The sequence below is a fragment of the Uloborus diversus genome, chromosome 1, assembly GCF_026930045.1.
Source record: "Uloborus diversus isolate 005 chromosome 1, Udiv.v.3.1, whole genome shotgun sequence".
NCBI lineage: Eukaryota > Metazoa > Arthropoda > Arachnida > Araneae > Uloboridae > Uloborus > Uloborus diversus.
Genome location: NC_072731.1, coordinates 249,620,148 through 249,643,451, shown reverse-complemented (window position 1 = coordinate 249,643,451; position 23,304 = coordinate 249,620,148). Strand labels below are relative to the sequence as shown.

Here is a 23,304-nt window from a genome sequence, read left to right as displayed (position 1 = left end):
TTTTCTCCGTCAGGTTTTCTGACTGATATGCAGTCTCTTTGTCCGGCCATAATTCTACTGTTTTCCTCATTTTCGTAAAATTGATGTACAGTTTAGATTGAGATTCCCTCTGGATTTCATCAATACTCCAACTACTAGGAACTAAACTTAAAATGTTTACTTTTTCTTGTGTAGAAAATGCAACTTTCATTTTTTCTTTTGGCTTGTGAATTAGTTGTTCATACTCATAGCTAAATTACAATGCAAGTTTTGTGAGAAATTCTCATTGTCAGCAGAAATATTCAAGACAAAAACTTTACTTAGTTTTTTAGCTGCAGATTTAGCTACTTTACTAACTTTCTTCTTTAAAATTGAATCCCTTTCTTCAACTGAACGTTTCTTTGCACTTACTGGAGAAATGTTAAGGGCTATGCATGCTTCGTTTACTTCTTTGACGAGAGCAGGTTTCGGTTCAAAATTGCCTAAGCACTCATTTTCAATGTTACTATCTGTGTCTTGTTTAGAGGTTCTAATTTTGTCTAAACATCTTGAACATAACGTTTTTTCTGGAATTAGTTTCAGTTTAGAATTGCACATTGAAAATTCAATTGATATTTGTCTTAGGGATTTTTTAATAGGTTTTGAGTGGATATTGCAGGGATCGGAGCAAGATTTTTCATAAATATAAAAATATCTGTTCAAAAGCTTTTCCCTATGAAAAGTACAAACATTCTCTACGTCACTGCATCTTGTTCTGATTGAAAATAATTTTATATCTTCATCTGTGAGTTCAAGTACTGAATGAAGTGGTTATTAGGTTTGATTCAAATCGGTTTTGTGTCTAATTACATCGAGTTCCACTGTATCAGTTCAATGAAAAAATATCGTCTGCTAGCTGAGGGCAATTTTGTTTTTTTTTAAATAAACAAATTTCACAAAGCAGATTCATTTAATACTCATAATGCTCCAACGTGCAAAAAAAAAGGGCAGAAAAACTTTCAGTTTTGAAATGCTTATATTTCTTCTAGCCTTGGAATAACAAGACAGTTTTTGTTTTGTTTTAAAGGACAATGTGACGGCTTCTTACCATAGCATTTTTAGATTTTTATCCCCTTACCTACCGGGCTTTTTTGGAGGGTGAAAAAGTACATTTTTCATTTTTTCTCAAGTTTAAGCAATTTTTTCATAATGAAGGACTATTAGTTGTAGCTTAATTTTTCTTCTGCTTCTACTATGTATACCTACGTACAACAGAAAAAAAAATTAGCCTGTTTTTGAAAGTCCTTCGTTGTTATTTTCATGCCCAAAATAACCAAAACAGCAAGTTTTTAACCGCGTTTTGACCTTGAAAATGTTCTAGTTGGATGTAACTTAAATCGTTTTTTATTGTGCACAAACAAAAGTTGATTCTTTTAGCTTTACAATAAGTCGTATTTTAGTTTTCTACTAATATAAATAAATTCACTACAGTTCCCAGAAGAAAGGTCAAAAAAGGCAAAATTTACTCATCCGCGAAGCAAAGAAAGGGCTATATCTGTGGAAAAAAAATTTTTCAAGAAATAAAACAAACAGTTTTGGAGTACATGATGTTGGTACATATTACCAACAAAATTTCATTAAAATCTAAAATGGTGTGGCACGGAAGTTTCTGAAAATTTGTTGATTTTATATGGAATGACTCTAAAATAACCCTCCATCAATGAATTGTAAATGGACATGTCGGTCGTTGTAATCGATACAGCGTAGTCAAAAGGAAATGACCGACTCCCACTCCTTTACCCCAAAATCAATTCGACTCCACAACTCCGAATCATGAGCTGAGTCAGAGCTGCAGACTCAGAAGACAGACTCAGACTCCTGAAATTTTCAAACCTCGAACACTTTTACAGCAAAATCAATCCGATTCAACGACTCTGACTCCGACTTTGCAGTAGTGTAGTTCAAAAAAACTTTTTTCATCTCGAGTCCAGGGCACCCCCTATTTTTTTAGACTATTAGATTTATTATGCTGTAAAAGCTTCTTACTCAAGTTTTAAGAAAGTGCTCAATGACCCCTTAATTTAATATTAGCCGTAACATGAAAAATGTCGCAAAAATAGAAACATTTAATTTCCCCAGGTTTTTTTTTTTTTTTTTGTAAATAATTACTTTATTCCAATGTATATGCATGTTACGTGTGTATATTATAATATGTGGCATTGTTTTTTCAGTTCAACATATTTTTTAACCCCCCTCCCTATACGCTTGAAGTTTGGGGGAGGAGTTGAGCACCCTGGTTCAGTTGAAATAGAACGCCAAAAATCTTCCAGCATATTACCATCCACAAGTCTAAAAATATTGAGAGGTATCCTGTTATCTAGGAGAAACCTTTTTTTCACATGTATTTTTGAACCACCTTACTCTGCAGCCCGTGCTGTAATAGAAGCATAGAGAATGTTGCTGTAATTGGAATATCGTTCTAAAAAACGTATAGACTGCATTTTCGTCTCTTTCATTCGTTCAATCGAGAGCATTGATATCGAGTTCAATCGGAATTGATATCGAATTCAATCTTCCTATCAGTTGCGGCCCACTAGTGTCTCATCTGTAGCGTGCCGAACGTCTCAGTGTTCTATGACGGAGGTCAAGGCCGAGCACAATGTCTCCGCAGAGACACCATTGTGAGGAACTGTGGCGGTAAAACCTATTTCAATTCACTACGGGGCCCCAGATGCGTAATTCGTAACAGAAGATCATTACCGGGATGGGAGCAGTGCCATAAAAGAGCCAATTGTCTCTCGCAATTGGTCTCCGGAAAAGAGATGTCCCAGAACAACGGACAACCAAAAAAGCCGGAGACACTTTTTTTTTCTCCTGTTCCTTTTCTATTTGTCTTTTGAGGGATTGCAAGTGCGTAGTGCACATTTTTAATAAGCTTGATTACAGTGAGTAGTAACAGTAATAGGTTATCGTCATTGAAATACGTATGAGAGTATTTATAATTTAAAACAACAATTCCATCATCTATTGAGAATCACTGTTATTTTGAATTTAATTTTAAAAAAATCCTTTGCACCTAAACAATGCTGATAATTTAAAACAACAATTCCATCATCTATTGAGAATAACTGTTATTTTGAATTTAATTTAAAAAAAAAATCCTTTGCACCTAAACAATGCTGATGAAATGTATTTCTTTTAAAGCTTCGCATGGCTGACTGGCCAACCTCAAAACCTTAATGATGTGTTATGTACGTAATTATATCGTTCATTTATTTATTTAGTCATTTTTCATTCAGAGATGACTAACATATATGCAATAATAATTAACAATAAATTTACAAACTGATTGCAGAAAAATAATAATTATAAATCTTTACACCTCTTTTAACACTTTTAGTAAGCCTATACTAATATTTGTATTGTGGAGAGGATATAAAAAATGTTCCCCTATTATGTTGTGTTCACAAGTGCCCCGTCATCTACCTTAGAACTAATTTTCAAAATTAAAGAATTATTAATTTAATTACAAAAATTAATTGCCATAAATTTACATGAATATTCATATAATGGTTTGCAATAATCAAATTTAGCTTCTTAATTAGTTTAAAATATGTTTTTACACGAAGAAGACAGTGATGAAAGTACCACCACAGGAACATAAACTGACTCCTCGCTCTGAAAATTTGATTAAAAAGTAAGGCTGGTAACGCCATTACTTAAGAATTTTTTAAGAATTCTTGCTTGACGTGATCCTAGAAAAACATACCATGTTCACATGTGCCCCATGCTCACATGTGCCACCTTTTCCCCCGCATAAAACTTTTTTAATAAAAACATTTAACAAATTTCTGGTTATTTACAAAATTGACAAGAATGATAGAACTTGAAATATAGTAACGCTTTCAAAAAATTCGTTTAAAAAAAAAAAACGTACGTAATTACGATGATGTTCAAAAGAAGAGAACTAAGCAAGTTGGTAGTTCAATAGACCACTAAATTCGGACATTAAAAGATGGAGAAAGTCGTGGCTTTTTTCTTAAATGGTATAGTAAATGCTACATATTAAAAAGTGAGGGACATCAGGAACCTCGTCACCTTGTAAAAGAACAGAGATGTTGTAACTTATCTTTAAAAGTAGTAAATATTTACTATAAATAAAGATTGCAAAATTTCGTTATCTTCTAGTGGCCAAGGATGTCCAACAAAATCTTATCAACATAGATGTTAGTTCATTAACTGTTTACATCAAAACACTGTATGTGGTAGGATCATAATGTATTGGAAATACAACGCCAAAAGCTGTACATTATCCAAAAACTGCTTAAGGCTGTGTACATTATCCATTAGGTATACCTAGAGATGTAAAATTTCCGGAAATTTTGAGGAGGCGAAAAAATCAGTTTTTTCCAGGTTTTTCGGAAAAAATTGGGAAAAATGGAAAAATTGAATTTTTTCGAATTAATAGCTACATTTTTTTTAGAAAACATAAAAATGATGAAGCCATAAAAGATGTGTGCAATTCATGTGTTTTTTTTTCTTTCAAACATAAATTTACAAAAAACTTTTACTTTTGTTCAGAACACCAAAATTTTATCTAAATTAGCAAAATCATCAATCAGCCATCAATTTTGAGTAAAATATAATTTTTGTAAATAGCTAACTTTTTTTTTTTTTGCAAATTGGAGATTTTAAATAGAATTTATTCATTTTTTTTAAACGTGTTACATGCTTTTATATATACGTGTGGACATATACTCATGCGACGAATAAAACTATATCTTCATTCAAGGGCGGCATTTCAGGATTTCATTTGGGGGGTCGAGTTTCTTAAATTTGAATTACCTCAGTATGGAGCAAAACACATATTGTCTAACAGCAAATAAACATGATATGGGGGGGGGGAGATTGTATAGTTAAAAAGTCCCCAGAACAGATATTTGTTGATGTGAGATATGTTTTTCAAAAATAGAATGTATTTTTAAAGAGTATCTATGAAAGCGTACTATGCATTGAGGAGCTGAAATGTGTTTTTAGAAGAAGAAAGTGATGAACACACATTAAATAGACACACTTAAAATGTGATCGTAACAATGAATGTGAAATACCAAGGCATTTTCCTGTGAAAATCATTCAGCGATACCACTGCACGGGCCACACATAACCATCATTACACAGAACACACAAGAACGAGATATTTAGCCTATATGAGGAAATTACGTCATTAGTTAAAATTAACCATTTCCTTTTACAAAAAAGGAAGTATTGTATTCGCGAAAATAATTTCACTCAAAAATCAGCCTTAATTTCCATTTTTCTCACCCCCGAATGAATGTTGAGTTTCTTTTTCGACCCGACCGCACGTGGATATATGCATAGGAACCTATAGACACCCGAAATATCCATTTTGACGACCCCCGAGTTAATTACAACAAGTTTTCTCTTGACGTCCGTAGGTATGTGCGTATGTGTGTACGTGCGTATGTATCTCGCATAACTTAAAAACGGTATGTCCTAGAAAGTTGCAATTTGGTACGTAGACTCCTAGTGGGGCCCAGTTGTGCACCTTCCCTTTTGGTTGCATTCGGATGTTTCTAAGGGTGTCTTTTGCCCCTTTTTGAGGGGAAATCATAGTTAATTTCGATGTAAACTGAAGTGGTGTTATAATTTGTCGGACACTTGGCGATACATCGCCAGTCTTTTGGTCGCCAAGTTTTGTCCCCAACTTGGTGACAAATTTGGCGATTTTTTTTTTTAAATTTGGTTTCAATTTGGCCACTGTTGATGATATTTAGAGAGTAAACAATTGAATCACATTAAAATTGCTAATAATGGGGAAATGACTTTAAATTGGAGTAAAAGGAAGTCATTTGATGCACACATCAGTTCATTTTTTCTGTTCTGAAAAGGCCAGTAAAGGCTTGATACATTTCTAATAATTAAGGAACGGAAAACAATTGCTCATGTCTGGAAACGTGTCGAGTTTCATCAACCATTACAGAGAACCAGCAATATGGTTTTTCTTGAACATTGATTTGCGATTTACGTAAATTAAATTTGCTCATTTTTTCCAATTCCTCTCAAAAAATTTGGGGGTGCGACCGCCCCTTCTCGACCCCCCTATTTGCCGCCCCTGTTTTCATTTTTACTTAAACATTTCCACTAACTGATATTATTAATGTATACTACCGTATTACCCCGAATTATCCGGCATGCCGGAAAAAAGCGAGGTTGACCAGCATGCCGGATAATTCGAGGTTTATTTTGCAACAGAATGAAAATAAAGTTCCCCATTCAGAAAGCAAACCACCCGTAAGGAAAAAAATTAATAAATCCCAAAAGTAACCTGCTTTCAAAAAAAATGTGTATTGCATATAATATGTGATTGTTATTTATGGTAGGTCATTATTAATGAATTTAATTATATGCCGATAAAGTAATCCATTCAGGTGCAATCATCGTTACTGTGATTTGTTCCAAAAAATTTTTAATAAATTATTTTGGGTTCCTTTTAGAGAGGTAAGTTTAATTTTTATTTATTGAATAGCTATGGCAAATTCTTTAGCACTGGTGTAGCGGCGGTAACTTACTGCTTAGCCTTAGTTGTTTGCTTACTTAGTTTTATTTAATTTTTATAAAATTATTCGTTATTAAACAATATTTTTCTTGTTAAAGTAACAATTGACATTGTTAGTAAATATTTGTACAAAATTTAACTGTTAATGAAAACAATAAGATATGTATAGAACTTATGTTCATTTTTGAGCTGAACATATATTTTTTACAGTATTATTTTTTTTCTAACCTCGCTTGACGGAAAGGAACAAGCAAGTGTTATTAAAAATCTGGTGACCATCGAATTAAGCGGCATGCCGTATTATGCATGGTAATACGGTAATTCTGTTCTGTGTTCTACATTAACAGTGTCGATGAGAAAATCTGCAAATAATACTTTGGTGTACAGGGAAGATAAGTTATCTTAGAGCTTGCATTAAGGAGGTCCGGGACACAAAAATCGTCAAATTTTGCTTTTTTTTTTTTTAATCATGTGAAAAATTACTCCGTGTTTTCCTGCTTAGGAGGACGTTTGAATCTTGTTTCTATTTTAAATAGAACGAAAGATATTATTATTTTTGTTTCATGCACCTAACTAATGTGTACTTAACTTTAAAACTTTAAACGCGTTTATCTCCATGATGCAATTTTTCCCGATTTCTTGCATTCAAACTCTTATAAGTCATGAACCGATAAAGTAATGAAGCTTAGAGCATATCTTTTTCAAACAGTTTACTTTAAATTTTATTCGGCGAATTTGAAAAAAACGTTTACTGCAAAAAATTATGATTTTTTTTTAAAAAAAAAAAGTATCTTCGAATTTTTCGAAATTTTTCTTCAAATATTTTTTTATTTTTTATTGAATCAATATTTTTTAAATTGCCGAATAAAAATTAAAGCTTAGATATTTGTGCGTAACTCATTTTTAAAAAAAATTGAAAATTGATCAAGAATATTTTGAGTTATAGCAATTTAAAGCAACCCCATTTTTTTTAAAAAAACTAATTAAATTTAAATAAAATTTTTTTTTTTCATATTTATGTTATGATTTTGCTTATTAAATAAATGGTGAATCAGTGCAAAAAATTTCAAAACTCTAAAGTATATAATTAAAAAATTTCAAAATGTGTCCCGGACCTCCTTAATAAAGTAAATATTTTCATATTATAGAAAACGGTATTTTGAACTGCTTTGTTTCTTGATTTACTGTTTCTTTCACTCTGTTTCTTTTTTTTTTCCTTTTTCCTTGGGGGGAGAATCTCATTTGTGAGAATAATATTCTTAGCAAGAGTAAAATTCTAAATTAAAACATCAAAATACGGTAAAGCTGTTATTATTTCTTAACCTAGGGAATAAATTGTTTTCCATGTTTTCGCCGTGAGCCATGTAGACAATATTTAACAATATTATTGTCACGAGGTCGATTGGCCGCGAACATATGAAAAATACTTGAGTATAAAATAAAATTGTTTTATTTACAATTCAAAAACATAGACGTCGTACATCCTGCCACCAGCAGGTATGCAAGTAGGAGACAGAATCTAGCAAATAAGCGAGTCGCTTATAAATAAATGTTTTTGCTGTTGCCACTCACTCGGAGGCTAAACTTTTCAAGATAAAGTAAAATTACATGCAAATTCGACTGAATATGCAAAAATAATAAGTCCTCCACATTATCTAACAATATTCCAGACAAAATTTGGAGCTATTGATGCAACAAAAAATGCATCATGATTATTGTTGGTTTCATTTCAATTTATTGCTGCTCCACTCCTACTAGTCATTACGTGATGTTATATAGGCTATAGCCTTCCTCAATAAATGGACTATTCAACACAAAAAATATTTTTCAATCCGAACCAGTAATTCCTGAGATTAGCGCGTTCAAACAAACAAATCTTCAGCTTTACATTATTAGTATAGATTGATATTTACACTTAATGCAGATAATCAGAATGTTAAATGGAAGTGAGTTTACTTTTTACAGAAAGATACAAAATTGATAAACATTTTCTGCTTTGAATTCGCAAAACATTTTATTTTAAATTGGCACTAAAGGTAAAAATTGTTAAAATATTTTAAACAAATATTCGGCATTCGTTCAGAGTTTTACCTTAATATTTTGTTTTCGGAAAAATATGGCATTTGATGCATCCCAAGTTATAAACGTTGTTTTTATAAATTTACATTTTTGCAAATAAAAATTATATGCAGGAAATTAGCAAGTTAAAAAATACAGTAAAACCCTTCTAATGCGGACACTAACGGGACAATTTTTCTCTTCTTTTTTTTTTTTTTTTGCTGCCCGCAATAGACTGGTGTTCGCAGGACAGGGGTTTAATAATGTTATTTGCCTTGGCATCGGGGAATTAAAAATTGTCCGCAAAAGAGAGGTGTCCGCTTTTGAGGAGTGTCCGTTAGGAGGGGTTTTACTTAGTTACATTTATATTGTTGAATTTGAAAATCAAAAATAGGATAACTAGATAAAAGCAACATTAATGAAGCACAACAGTTACACATTATTGCATACACGTCTTTTGGTGTTACAAGGAGCGATTTTTGTGCTTTATTAACCTTGCTTTTATCTAATTAGTTTCAGCGCAAAGATATTTATTTATTGTGTGATACCTTATAAACACGGACATTTTTTGAGGTAAACTTTATTTGTATTAAGAAGATTGAAAAGTCCCCTTTTCACCCCCCCCCACACACAGTTTGACGTCCTGCATTCGGTCCCATCCAGAAGGGAGATTTTACTTCCTACTGAGCGTCTGCAATAAGCCGGCCAGGTCATAAAGTGGAGGTGGCAGCTGGGAGATTTGCACAACAACTTTTGGCGGGACCCACTTCGTCGAGTTTTTATTTTCCTTTCCTTAGTTGCAGCTGGATTTATTTTTATGACGGTTTTATTATGAATTATCAAAAATCCTTGCCCGAAACATAAAAAAAATGTTTACATTAGTATAACAGTAATTTAGGTTAACTCAATTAAACACAAAATGTATTTCGTAAATTGCCCAACTCATTTGTACAGGCTTGACATTTTTACGTACACATTTCCTTTTTTTCCAGAAATTTTATTCTTTCACTTTTATTTCTAAAATATTTTAATGTAAAAAACCGTTATATATCACAATCAGGATTTAATTTCTAATCAAAGAAGCGAAAGGAGGTATAGTCCCCTGAACTTTTTTTAATTTTTTTATAATGTGTAAATAGCCTGAATTCCGTCGAGGATGTGATAAAATCACACGAAATTGAAAAGAACTGAAAGACAAAGGTCCCGTATGGCTCCAATGCAAGTTAAAAGTTGATCACAATCTAAAAGTATTAACTTGCCAAAAATATTTTTTGTATTTTAAAAATAACAATTTGTACTTCTTGCGAGCGTTATTGTACAGTCACACCCGGAACATGTACAAATCATTATTTTTAAAGTACAATGTTTTTTAGGAAGTTGATACACAATGGTTCCTTATAGTGAAATATATATTACAATTAAAAACCAAAGTTTAAAGATCCGGGAATAAAGAGCAAATATATGCGAAAAAATGTACACCCATGCAAATGGATTGAGCAAAATATTCGATGCACTGCTAATAAACCGCCCACATAAACATGAAAAATCATCCAAGCTTATGTTGGGTTCCAATCTACGGATTAAATCCCTCACAATAGATATTAAACTACCTTTTAATACAATGTTAGAGCAATAAATGCTATCTTAAAGATGAGTGAAAAATATTTCATGTATTAAATTGGCGCGCCGTATCATATGCTGCGAACGTTCATCGGTAAAATCTAAGTTTATTTTAGATGTTAATTAGTATGCTAACGAAGTTAATTAGCACGCGCACAAGCGGAAAAAAGGTTTGCGTTCGAAGATAATTTGCAATGAATGAAATATCCGAAAGTTATAAGTTTCAAATTACTTTGAATCCACTCTTCCATGATGAAGATTTAACGTAATTAGATTGTTTAGCTAGTTGTAAAAGTAAAATGCATGAATAGGAAATGTTTATATGTTTTCCTTGAACTCAATGAATTAATTATACGAATTCTCTAAACCCGATGCGATTCAAAGTAGGTAGTATTATGAATGCAAATTCTTGTTAAAAGATATAACGCTTGCTAGTTACTATTTATATCACTGTACTGTTTTATTACTTTTCAGTTATTAGAACTAAATTTTCAAATAACTTTCTCGTGTCCATCATTTCGAATTATTCAAGGGAAGTGGGGAAGTGGCAAAGAGTATACTCAACATAATTGTACCAAAAAACAAAAAACCACGCCCACTTACAAGTAAACATTGATTTTTCAAAACGCCCCCCTGACTTCCGTAAATGACGGTCCGGGCCTTTATAATATGAAGATTTAGAAATTCTTATTGGTTTAATGTTGAAGTTTATCATAAATTAGAATCTTTTAAGTTATTCAATAATAAATATGTTTTATCATTCACAAAGTGTTGAGCACAATTAACTTATAAATATTTAATGTGAAGTCCATTTTATAACAAATTCTTAACCCTAAACAGCCTGTTTCCGGATACATCATGTATGAACATAACGATGCTTGTACAGAATTCGTAAATTCTCTGCTAATATAACATATATAACATGTATCGATAAAAAATATAACAGTAATATATACCAAATTCTACACACAATTGATATTCATACTTTATAAAATTTTTTAAATGCACAGGAATGATGAACAAAATACAGTAAAAGGTTGTATTCAACAACTTCCGAAAATTCATTCCATTTAGATGATAGAAAAATTGTTTGAAAAAGCTACTTACAGATATTTACAATTTAAAAGACCATTCAAACTCACATTTAAAAAATTAAAGTCATGAGAAACAGGCAATCAAACATCACTGTTACCGGCTAGAATTCTGTAATTCTATACGCCCATGAAGTATATAAAAAATACGTCACTATGAGTTGGAAGGTTTACAATAAACATGACAATACGTTTGATGTACTAATTTATGCCTGTCATGTTATTGAGCTTAGCAACAAATAGTGCAACGAATTTCAAACTGCCGAAAAAATCATTGATAGGGAGAAAACTACAAATTAGTTTTTTTCTACATAAACAAGGAATCAATTTTTGGTGTTTTTAAGGTCTTCAGGAATTGTGTTAAAAAATTTTCAGTAATGAACATTTTTCTGATGAAATTTAAAATGATGAAATAGTAATGATAATTGCGTTGACACTCTTTCTCAAAGATATTAAGCAATTATTAAATAACCAAAATTATGCTTCAAACGTTGAGAAATCTCCTTGAAAACCTTTTGTTTCAAATTACATTTTCCTAGGAAACAGTTTTTTCTTCCTCCAACACACGCAATGAAGAAAATGTTACAAAAAAAAAGATATTTTAAATTTAGCGATTCCTTTTCTTTTTCGTTAATTTATGACTGTTGTGTAATAGTTGATTTGGACAGCTGAATAAATTATTATAAAATAAGTTACCGGTGTGTCATCGGTATTTCAAAATGAAACATTGCATTTTACGCATCTATTCACCAATTATAAAACCCAGTACATAGGAGAAAGGCTGAAGGCAGAATAAAATTTAATAATGCGCCAAATCACTCCGATTATGCCTGTCAATGTCAATTCCGACCGGCCATTTCTGGTGATCGGAATAATTTTCTGCCGGGTAGTGAAAGTGATAGTTATGGATGTAAAAAGTGAGGACGAAGACTTTCACTCACCTGACATCTTTGAGTCGTTTGAGTTCGCTCATTTCCAACTCGAAGCGAAGTTTGTTAACGTCACACAAGAGTGCATCGCGCTCCTCCTTCAGAACGGCCAGTTCACTTTCCAATTCTTCAATTTTTATGAACTGCCGCTTGATTAACTTATCCTTTTCTTCGATTATCCGTTTGAAATCGTCGCCCGGCTCAGCCATGGTGATAATCTTCGAGGATCGGCGTGACTACTCGGAAATAAAACGAGACACACAATCGAACATCACACTTTGGAACACTCACACAACCACGAGCGAGACACTGTTTCGATCAAGCGAAGTTCGCTCGAACACCGAGACGGCAGACGCCATACTGCTAACAAACGGTCCGCCGATGTTTGCGAGCTTGTGATGGTATGGCGTAGGGTTGTCGTTCGAAATTCGAACGGTCGCCAGGGGTAACTTTTCTCCTCGCCAAGCATGTCATTTGCAATCTGTAATCCTTTATCATATGAAAATATTTACATCAAGATGAAAGGAGGAAAAAAAGGAAGGAGTTGAGCAGGTGGTTCTTTTTTTTCCTTCCTGCTTTGAGTAACTGTCACTTTTTTTACTGTCAGGCTCGAATAAAAAAATGTTGATATCAATTTGCTTTTCGATGAGCATTAATCATAGATTGTTTTGGTAAAGTTTTCTTTCAATCAATCTGAACACAAGTGTATTAAACACTTTCACTTTATATAATTGGCTGCCGGGTAATGAATTTCTTCGAACTATATTACTGGTACAAAAAATATTGGGGGGGGGGGGACGTCTATGGATTTAAACTTAAGGTTTATTGAAACAAAATTTAAAACATTGAAATCAAAAAGTAGGAGGACATTTGAGCAGTGGCGGACTTACAAGCCTTAGGGCTCGTTGTAATAAATTCTTGGGGGCCCCTTAGGTTGAGCAAAACTACGAAACTATTTTCCCTACTTTGTCTTTTCAATCCTCTTTGGTGCATTATGTGACATATAGCAGGGGTGCTCACCCCCCTAAGAGTAAGGGCGCACCTCTCCCCCCAAATATCGCGAAGATACCTCAAACGCAAGAGCCCCATCCCCCAAGTGAGAAATACCCCTCAAAACAACCCTCTAAAAATTTCAATGGCGCAGCCTGAGCCATGAGCTCCTCCCCCCCCCCTAAGGTGGGCACCCCTGCATATAGGTGCCTTTGTCAAGAGGGCAAACGCAATTGATACATGTTGGTAAATCTGCACTGCGTTTGAGTTAAAAAATAAAATGGCAGGAAGGACGTCGTCTTTCTGCTTACCTCATTGCCACTGATGTGACATAACAGGCAATTGGTCACATATTTATACCACTGATGTGACCAATCGGGCGACCACTCATCCACAATATTTTAATGTGTTGCAACCAAGGTTTAATTTAGTTGGGAGCACAGCTCCTGTTCGGTTGTTGTTTCTAATCCTACCGGGTGTAGCTCTTGGCTAGACCAGGTCCATGAGGTCAGATATCATCAGAAAGTCAGTAACTGGTAGAGGACATTGAAAGTCGTTCGCTTTATCAAGACCCAGACAAGCCAGTGTATGACTGGGGGAAGTCTCTGTTCGGTGTTGCATTAAGTGCAGATAGAATCGACTTTGTGACACAGTTCATATCTAAGGCACTTCTGGTGGCCATTGACAGGTCTGGAGATGGAAGAGATTGTAGAGTGTTGTCTCCACCAGTTTCAAGAGCACCACCAGGGCCGTCTCTACTGTACCACTCATGAACAGGAGGAAGAAGTCTAAGGATTTAAAACTTTTCTTGAGTAATTTTTAAGCAAGGTTAAGTTGTTGTTATTTTCCAATGGGTAATTGGCATTTCTTTTTGCTAGAGCATTTACGCTATCATTCCCGTGGCATCATACGTAAGAAGGGATCCACAGTTCATAAATTCCACATAAGGAAAGATATTCTAGGCTGGTCAGAACAGCTACTGACGCTCTGTCCCCTGTGTAATTCCATTTACTTCTTTTTTTAATTCGATGGTAATTTTTTACATATCGGACTGAATTTAGGCTATTTACGCATGAAAATAATTTGCGCTGTTGGACTCTCACCCTTCTTTTGTCACAAATTAAATCCAAAGTAAACTACCTAAACAAAAAAAAGGGGATATTCACCTTCAGTTTTGTGCTTCATCATTTTTATTCCTAATTTCATTTGCTCTAAAATGCTATTCAATTGAAAGTGTTTCAAATAACATTCTATAATTATACATAGAACATGAACGTAGCGAGAGGTGGCTGATGGGGCTTGAAACCTTCTCTAATATGAGAAAAAAACATCAAAGGTACAGATTAACGTGCAAAAAAACAAAAGAATTCTTAGAATGAAGAAGGGTTCGCTATTTCGTTGGTGGATTATTAAATGGAGTTTTAGCTACTAGAGAGTATAGCGTTGCTCTAAGTAACTATAGTTGTGTTATTTTTTTTTTCTTCGTTTGAACCGATCCCTAAAATGAATGGCAGTTTCAGAAAATGCAATCGCCATCTGCTTAAGTTCTGCCAAACTTCGTTATGGATGAACTGCATGTAGTACATGAAAAAACATCTTCCTCTTAGAATTTATATTCTGCTGAAAATCGCCTGCGGAGGAACCTATTCAGAGATTGAAATGACATCATGGAATATTCAAAGAGAAATAGATTCCAACTCCCAATGGTGAAACGTATGATCGATATTTGTTTTACTCTTAACTTAACATATTTGGTTGTTAAAAATCTGTTTTTTATTTTATTTTATTTTATTTAAATGCTGGAAAGAGGATGTTTGTTCTCAAATTACTAAGAATATCATTATTCCTCTTCCTAGGAGCATCTAGGAAAAACAGTTCCGACAGCTTGAAGCCCTGGTAAACTGCAGTTCGACTTCAACCTCTGCTGGTTGATAGTAGCACCAATCTACCTCCATTCCACAGTTTAGGCATAATACTGAAAGGAATGGAAAGTTTCCTATAAAGGTAAATGTATCTACGGACCTCATGATTTTCGGAACAATAGAGCACGTAGTTTACATGCAACCGAAATATATTCCATATCTGAATACAGCATTATATTCTGCAGAATGCCGAATCTCAAATATTGCCGAAAAGATATCCACCATTTATATTTCAACTGTTATGTTATTCTTGGAAATATTTATAACATGCCTTTTTAAAAATATATTTGATAAATTTTAGTATTAACTGCTTCTAATGTAATAAATATTACCTAAAGACGCCTTTTATCAGGTGGAGATTAACTTATCTTGCTTTTTATTGTCTGGATAAGAGAAGAGTTCACAAGATCTGAAGAGAATGAACACTTATGTGAAGATATTCTTCGGTTTTCCCGGTTAAAATGTGGATTATCAAGACAACGGCTAAAGCTGAAAGGTTCCCAATGATTCTACTTTAACCGGATTAAACTAGGTTATCAACTCCTGTCGACAAAGACAGTATGATTCACGATTCTTTAACCGTGTAAGCAGGGTCCGATTGCACTGTAAAAAAATTTCGAAACATTACTGATTATTTCTGTGGAACGTCTCGGGATTTTACAGGTTTGTATCTATTTCCCCGTAAAGACGAGTATCTTTGTAAAAAAGATTCCTGAACTACTACAAGTTTCACGAATGCTGACTTTTCACTGGTATGAAAAATATGTTAAGCCACGGGTTTAAAGATTGACTAAGCGCGTTTAATAAGTGTATCGGCTTTAGTTCTGTTGCGGACCGTCCAGATTGACTAAGCTCTCAATAAGAGCGAATAAGTCACTGCATGGTTATAGCATTGCAAGGCAAGAATAACAGGCAAGGGAGGTTCTCGGTTCTTATTTACAATCCTGTCTTAGCTTTGACCATAGTTATATTAATGCTTCTTGAGACTTCTTAGTAAATCAGGAAGGTTCTGATCAATTACACTAAACCTCTCTTTTTTTTAAGGTTCCAGAAATATGATTGGTTTCGATCGGGGAGATTTCCAAATTCCACCCCTGTAAACTAATAGATGCGTCCATTTCCGTCAATAAACCGGATGCCTTTCCATATTTTTCGTGGTCAGACTGTATGTGTTCTACTTGCATTGAACATATGTTTTATATAGAAATGTAAATAAAGCTACATGTTTTTTTAAGGTTACAATATTATTTATGGAGCAGTTTATTCCTTAAGCTTATTTTATCGACTGAATAAATTTACCGAACTCCGTCATCGTCAACTCAATCATTGTCTGATTGAAGTATATAAAATTAAATTGAATATTTCAAACATACACTTCTAAAAAGTAAAAAATTATTGATGAAATAAACAGTTTTAAAGTTCGATGTTTTTAAAATGAACTAAAAAGTATAAAATAATTTCTCTCACTTCATGCATATTTAAAGCGCCATACAGTTGCAGAATTTCTTACAGATTTTCTGGAAATTTTGTGAATTTTTAATAGCTATCAAAATACTTGCAAGCTTTAAAAGGAAAAACATTAAGCGCAGAGACAATATATAACTATAAGTGTAAAGAAAGGGTATCATGAAAAAAACTTAAACCTCAGTTTAAGATATTTGCAACGCGATTAAATCGCTAATTAAATTATAAATGCATCAATTGTCTGTTGCGTGCTCCCCATATTTCTCCTTTTAGAGCTCACACGTATTTTGATAGCTATTAAAAACTCACAATCACAAATTTTTCAAATAATTTGTAAAAAATTCTGAAATTTTATGGGGCTTTAAATCTACTTGAATCTTAGAAAAATTATTTTATACCTTTTAGTTCATTTTAAAAACATGGTACCGTAAACACGGGCTACTTTGGCCCACATTTTGGGACATTTTTCATCTTTTCTCAATAATTTTGCAACTATCCATTTTTTCAAGTTGTGGAAACCTTTTTTACACATCTATAGTTCTCTTTATTTGTTTTTTCAATACTGATCACTTTGTTTTCAATTATTATTGCTCTTTTTAATTGTTTTTTATTTGGGCCAAAGTTACCTTTAACGTTTGGGTTACTTTGGCGCAAAGTGGTTTTCTCTATTGAAAATCATTATAGAACTAAATAGAGCCAAAGAAAAACGAGCGTTCAGGAAAAACCATTTATTTGAAAGAGAAATACATTTCACAAGAAATTTGCGTCACTCATATTTGTTTTAAGGAATATTATTATTATTATTATTATTTTAATGTGTTTCTGCTAAATTATTGTTTCACAAATTACCGACGGAAAACAGTCACTTTTTCATCAGTTTCGGAGGTTGAATAATTTTATTAAAATAACACCATTCGTAAAACATAGGATCCTAAATTTTTGGTCACTTGCAAAACTTTTTCATGCTCCAACATTAGCTCTTTCTTCTCTCACATGAACAGCTATCTCTGGAAACCTAAGCTCATTCCGTTCTACAATGACAAAATTCCGTAAACTTTCCAAAACATTTAACAAAATTTTTAAGAAGTAGATGCAACTGTGTCAACTCTTTCTAAACTTCCCGCAACATTTAGTTCCTCTTCATCTTCCATAATAAAAGCCATGTAACTGAGTCCTGAGAATTCGAGTCTGTAATCGCTCTTTTAATCCGTTGCTGAGAATTCCTGTTTTTTTCTTGTGTTTTTTCTGTTTAGAGTTTTACTTTTAGCTTTCCTTTTCTTTTTCAAATTTCTCTGACCAATTTTTATGCTAACGGATTTTGCCAAAATATGTTCAAAAACTGCTTTCGGAAGGTTTACAGAGAACATTGTTTCTTTTTTACTTCCTTTTACAAAAAAGGAAGTATTGTATTCGCGAAAAAAATTTCACTCAAAAATCGGCCTTAATTTCCATTTTTCTCACCCCCGAATGAAGGTTGAGGGTGTTTTTTTTTTTTTTCACACGTGGATATATGCCTAGAAACCTACAGACACTCGAAGTATCCATTTTGACGACCCCCGAGTTAATTACAACGAATTTTCTCGTGACGTCCATATGTACGTATGTATGTGCAATGTGCGTATGTGTGTATGTGCGTATGTATCTCGCATAACTCAAAAACGGTATGTCCTAGAAAGTTGAAATTTGGTACGTAGACCCCTAATGGGACCTAGTTGTGCACCTTCCCTTTTAGCTGAATTCGGATGTTCCTAAGGGGGTCTTTTGCCCCTTTTTGAGGGGAAATCATTGTTAATTTCGATGTAAACTCAAGTCGTGTTCTAAGTTGTCTGACACTTGGCGATATATCGCCAGTCTTTTGGTCGTCAAATTTTGTCGTCAACTTGGCAACATATTTGGCTTTTTTTTTTAATTTGGTTTCAATTTGGCCATTGTAGTGAATTATTTAGAGAGTAAACAATTGAATCACATTAAAATTGCCAATAATGGGGAAATTACATTAAATTGAAGTGAAAGGAAGTCATATGATGCACATATCAGCTCGTTTCAATTTTGGCCAAAGAAGGACCTTAGGGTCAAAGTAGCCCGCGTTTACGGTACTTAAAAACTTTAATTTTATTAATTATTTCTTGAATGAATCACTTTAGTCATGTTGACTATACTGCCAAATTTAGACAACCTAGCCACATTGACTAATAATATATGAGACCTTATAAACAAATATGAGACCTTACATTCAAAGATAATGGCAACATTGTTCCAGAATGGCTACATTCATTGTGATAGATGTACTAAAAATCTTGAAAGTGTAAGCGAACCAAGGTCAAAAATAAAATACAGGAGAAGACGGGACTTTTTGCCGCTTGATTTAACAAACCATGCATTGCTTTCTGTTTTCAATCGCCGGAAGAGAAAAAATATTTCGACTAAGAATACATTCCTTGAGCAATAAAGCCTTAGAACGCTAAGTGATCACGTTCAGCATTCAAGGAAAATGGTTCTTGACACGTAAAAGTTTAAATTTCGAAAGTGTTGGATTTTGTTTCATTCGGTTTTTTAGAAATTGGGGTGAAGTTTTCAATTCTGTGTTTGTCATTCTAAAACAGCGATGCCATCCTAAAAATCGTTTGGGCAACATTTATTTATTTATTTTTTATTTTATTTATTTATTTATTTATTTTTTTTGGAGTAAATGTTGTCAAGTTTCCTTTTCTAAAGGGTCCTTCCATTCTTTTAAATAAAAACATACAGATAGCGACAGGTAGTACTGAACCATTTTCTGTCTCTATACTTAAACAAACTCAAATCTTTGAATGTAACGTTATCAAATCATCACTAATAGTTTACTATGTACATGTTTCTCTACAAATAGTTGCTGCTTGGAAAGATAATAGCGTGTTGCCGTTTGAATTTATTTCAGATTTTTAAATTAGTTAATACGTCGATTTTGTTCCCTTTCATTCTTTGCTACACTCTCAGAAATAGAACACAGGCTTTCAAGGACTCTTCAATTGTTAAACAAAATTCGTCAATCACGACGATTCTTTCCTCGCTGGATCAGAAACTCGTGCTCAAATCTCACGAAATTTTCGTCAGTTTGACGAAAGCTTTACTCGAAACATTTTCCATGAAACATTTTTGTCATATACGACGATGGCTTCGTAAGATTTGAGTATGCGTGTTTGAGTGTGTATTTTCATTACTAGAGTTTTTTTCTATTAGGAGTTTACTTTGAACCTAAAGTTTTTAGTTGACTCAAAACCATATAAAAAATAGAGCAACGATCGGAAATTAATCGTTTTAAAAAATGCTGCATTTGGAGAAGTGGTGTCCAACCTACGAACTGTGAGCCGTGGGCCCATTGAGAAGAGATAAGATGGAGGAGTGAAGACTTTCATTCGTGAAGTCAAGACCCCAAGTCACGTGATAGATTTGAAAGCACAGCATTGGAAGAAATAAGTTTTTTTTTTTTTTTTTTTTTTTTTTTTTTTTTTTTTTTTTTTTTTTTTTTTTTTGCTTGTTTCACGCAAAACGAGCCAACCATCCGTCGTTGCTGAGTCACGTGACTTGGGGGTCTTTGGGTCATCTTTTACCAAGCAAATGATTGAACTTGCTCCCTACATTTTAATTCCCGCTCTAAGTGTGGGCCACATGCAGCCCGCGAGGCTGAGCCATGTGGCCCGTTGTTTTGTTCAATATTACAAATCAAAAACCACGATTAGTCTCAACGTCAAATTTAAATTCAAATATTCAAAAAATTGGGTTTTGGAATAAAGATGCAAACTTCGTATCAGCAGATTACGCATCAAGTAAGGTAAGCACTCTATTAGTGGCCTGTACTTCAGTAGCGGCCACTTCAAGGTTACTTATATACTTTGAAGAAAGAAATAAACAATAATAATGTGATTAATTATATTTGTACTTAATGTGACTATCATATTGAATCAATTTTGTTCATCAGCTATTTGAATTTAAAGTAGGTAATGTAAATTCCTTAGATGGGAGAATGGCTACTTCTGAAATTTTCAAATTTTGGAAAGCCGTGACTACAAAAATCATCTTAATATGAGGCTCATCCCTCGAGTAAAAAACGTCGGGCAATGCTGATTTGGAGCGTTCAGTAGATTTAAACATTGCACGTCTCCTTTACTGTAAGTTTTGATACAAATGTATCTATTAATTTTTCCACCCTTTCCTAGCTGAAAAAAACTTTAACAAAGACGAGGGGAAATGTAATTTCAAGAACATCAAAACTTGTTCAAATCTTCTAATATTCGTAAGAGACCATCCAACTTGGTACCTACTGCAGTTTAAAGAAAAATATGCATTGTCAAGTTGTACTTAAATCAAGCACCCAAACCATCAAACAATCCACGATGTTTTTCATCCTTATTCAAGCAAAATTTTACTTCTATTTTCTGAATATTGACGATATGGAGAATTCAGCACTACACATCTTTTCTTTCAATTAAAATCAGCTGTGCCCAACCGCACCTCATACTAAAATCGTTCTTGTGGGCTTGAACACATATAAAATTTCAAAATATTTCATTCTTTTCTACATAACATGACAAAACATGGAAAAGGAGAAAACATTACAACTTAATAACTGCTGTTATCAATTATTAGATGCTTATTTTATTAAATGACTGCTTTTCAGAAACCAATTTCTGAATATTTGGCTCCAAATTTGTGTGGGTCACAAGTCGTACATTTCGATTAGTAACATTGAACTAAACAACGGGCCGCACGGATCCGGATGTGGCCCACGCCCGTAGGTTGGACACCAAAAACTTAGATAGTTCAATTATTTTTAATATTTTTTTTCCTTCCTTCTCCTTCATTTCTTCTTCTCTTATACAGAGACGAAACTTTATTCAAATCAACCATTTGGCAATCTTGGCAGATTTCATTCGTATTTAAACAGGTTTCATTTTCGCCTACCGACTGATATCCATGTATGGAAAAAGATACGATCTCGCACACGAGTTCTTTCATTAGGCAACAGATTACTTTTCTGTTCTCTGACACTTCTTTTCTTTTTTCTCTTGTGAATGAGTAGATAAGTCTTTATTTTAAGTCATGCGTTTGCCAATTGTAAGGGTTTTCGTTTTTAGTTAAACCGGTTCCCGCTTTTTACACTAAACCGTTGCATTTGTAAAGAACAAGTACAGTAGCTGCTTTCATTGCAGAAATTTTGATCTGTTAAAGTTTATTATTTAAGAAAATTGTCTTTAAAATTTTAGTAAATACAGTCGAACCTCCATATATCGAATTTCCACATATCAAAATTTTCTATATATCGAAATTTCAGCAAATTTCTATGTTCATTACATAGAAAAATTTTTTCTATAAATTGAAAAATTGTAAAAACCTCTATATATCGAATTATTTTTCGAGACATTCGTAGATTTTTTTTCCTCAAACTGTTAGTCTCATGAAAAATAGAGGTTAGGGGAGAAAATTATGTTCACTAAAGGTTGCTACGAAACTCATAAGGAATCTGGGGTTGAGAGGTGTGTAGATAGATCGTTGTTTCGTTCTAAAATTCCTAAATTCCCTCAGGTTTATTTCAAATATCTTAGTTGTAACCATTAACATTGTAAAATCAGTTTCAAGTCATCCCATTTGTCTGTTGATCATCGTAACTAGTCGTTTTAGCTGCCGTAAAAATCATTCAAGTTAAGTAGATTAATTTTTTACTTTTCTCTCGATTTGTCAAAACGAAAATCCCCTAGTGTTGCGGATCAAGTTAATTGCCGAAGAATCAAGATGTATGAAGGCGCAAAAATGTAATTTCTGTTATTTTTTTAATTATTAACTTTCATTTAATCCGATGCTCGTATAAATTAGAAATTAGATTTCATACACGAAAATTAGCTTTAATTTTAATGTTTCAGGAGATTTTTAGGATAAAATAAGATAGTTTCTATATATCGAATTTTCTATATATCGAATTTTTTCCGGCAATTTACTACTTCGATATATGGAGGTCCGACTGTAGTCTCTTTAAAAATATGGCTGGAATGTATTTTTAGTTTTTCAAAAATATTTATGTATTTTACGTAAACATGTAGGGCTGCAATTGGTGGAGAGTGACGGGGAGTGCCGCTCTCTGGAATATTTGGAATGTTATTGTAAAAATAATGCAAATTTAATGTAAATTGGTTTTTAAACCACTTTTTTTTTCAAAAAAAAGTTTGCTTTTTAAATTTTAGCTGGTTAAGGGATTACAGTACCTCAAAAATGATCAAACGATCAAGAAAAATTTTAATTCTTATTTCAAAACTAAAAATTGTTCCAAACACATGGAAAAAGTTTCTTCGCTTTGTTTCATATATTTAAAAAGTTATGAGTAAATTTTAGGTCATGCTTGCTATATGTTCTTATGCAAAAGAAAAATTTAAATTACTTTTTCTCTGTTTTTTTTTTTTTCGATTTCATTTTATTAGAATCTCTAAGAATTTTTTCTATTAAAGATACAGCTTTAAAGTAATACTTTTTGCAATCAGGGTAATATATTTAAGAAAACTGTGCATTGGATGAGCATTGTATAAAATACTCAAATGTTTAGAGCATGTTAACCTGTAAAAACATTTTTTTTTAAAGTTAAGTTTTTTACATAATTAATCACTGAAAATTTTCTATTAAATATAAAGCAGGCGAATGAACAGATTTTTAGAGATGATTATTGTGAT

The 23,304-nt window shown here is 33.1% G+C and overlaps 1 protein-coding gene across 2 annotated transcripts in view; it reads right to left on the bottom strand.

Annotated features, from left to right (window-relative positions):
- Window positions 1–12,570, bottom strand: part of LOC129234233 (IQ motif and SEC7 domain-containing protein 1-like) — a 684,204-nt gene extending 671,634 nt beyond the window's left edge. For both annotated transcript variants that reach the window (XM_054868167.1, XM_054868168.1), the window contains exon 1: window positions 12,246–12,570. In XM_054868167.1, the coding sequence (XP_054724142.1) occupies window positions 12,246–12,442 (197 nt within the window). In that variant the 5' untranslated portion in view covers window positions 12,443–12,570. The remainder of the gene's footprint in view (window positions 1–12,245) is intronic.
- Between the last annotated feature and the right edge of the window lie 10,734 nt (window positions 12,571–23,304).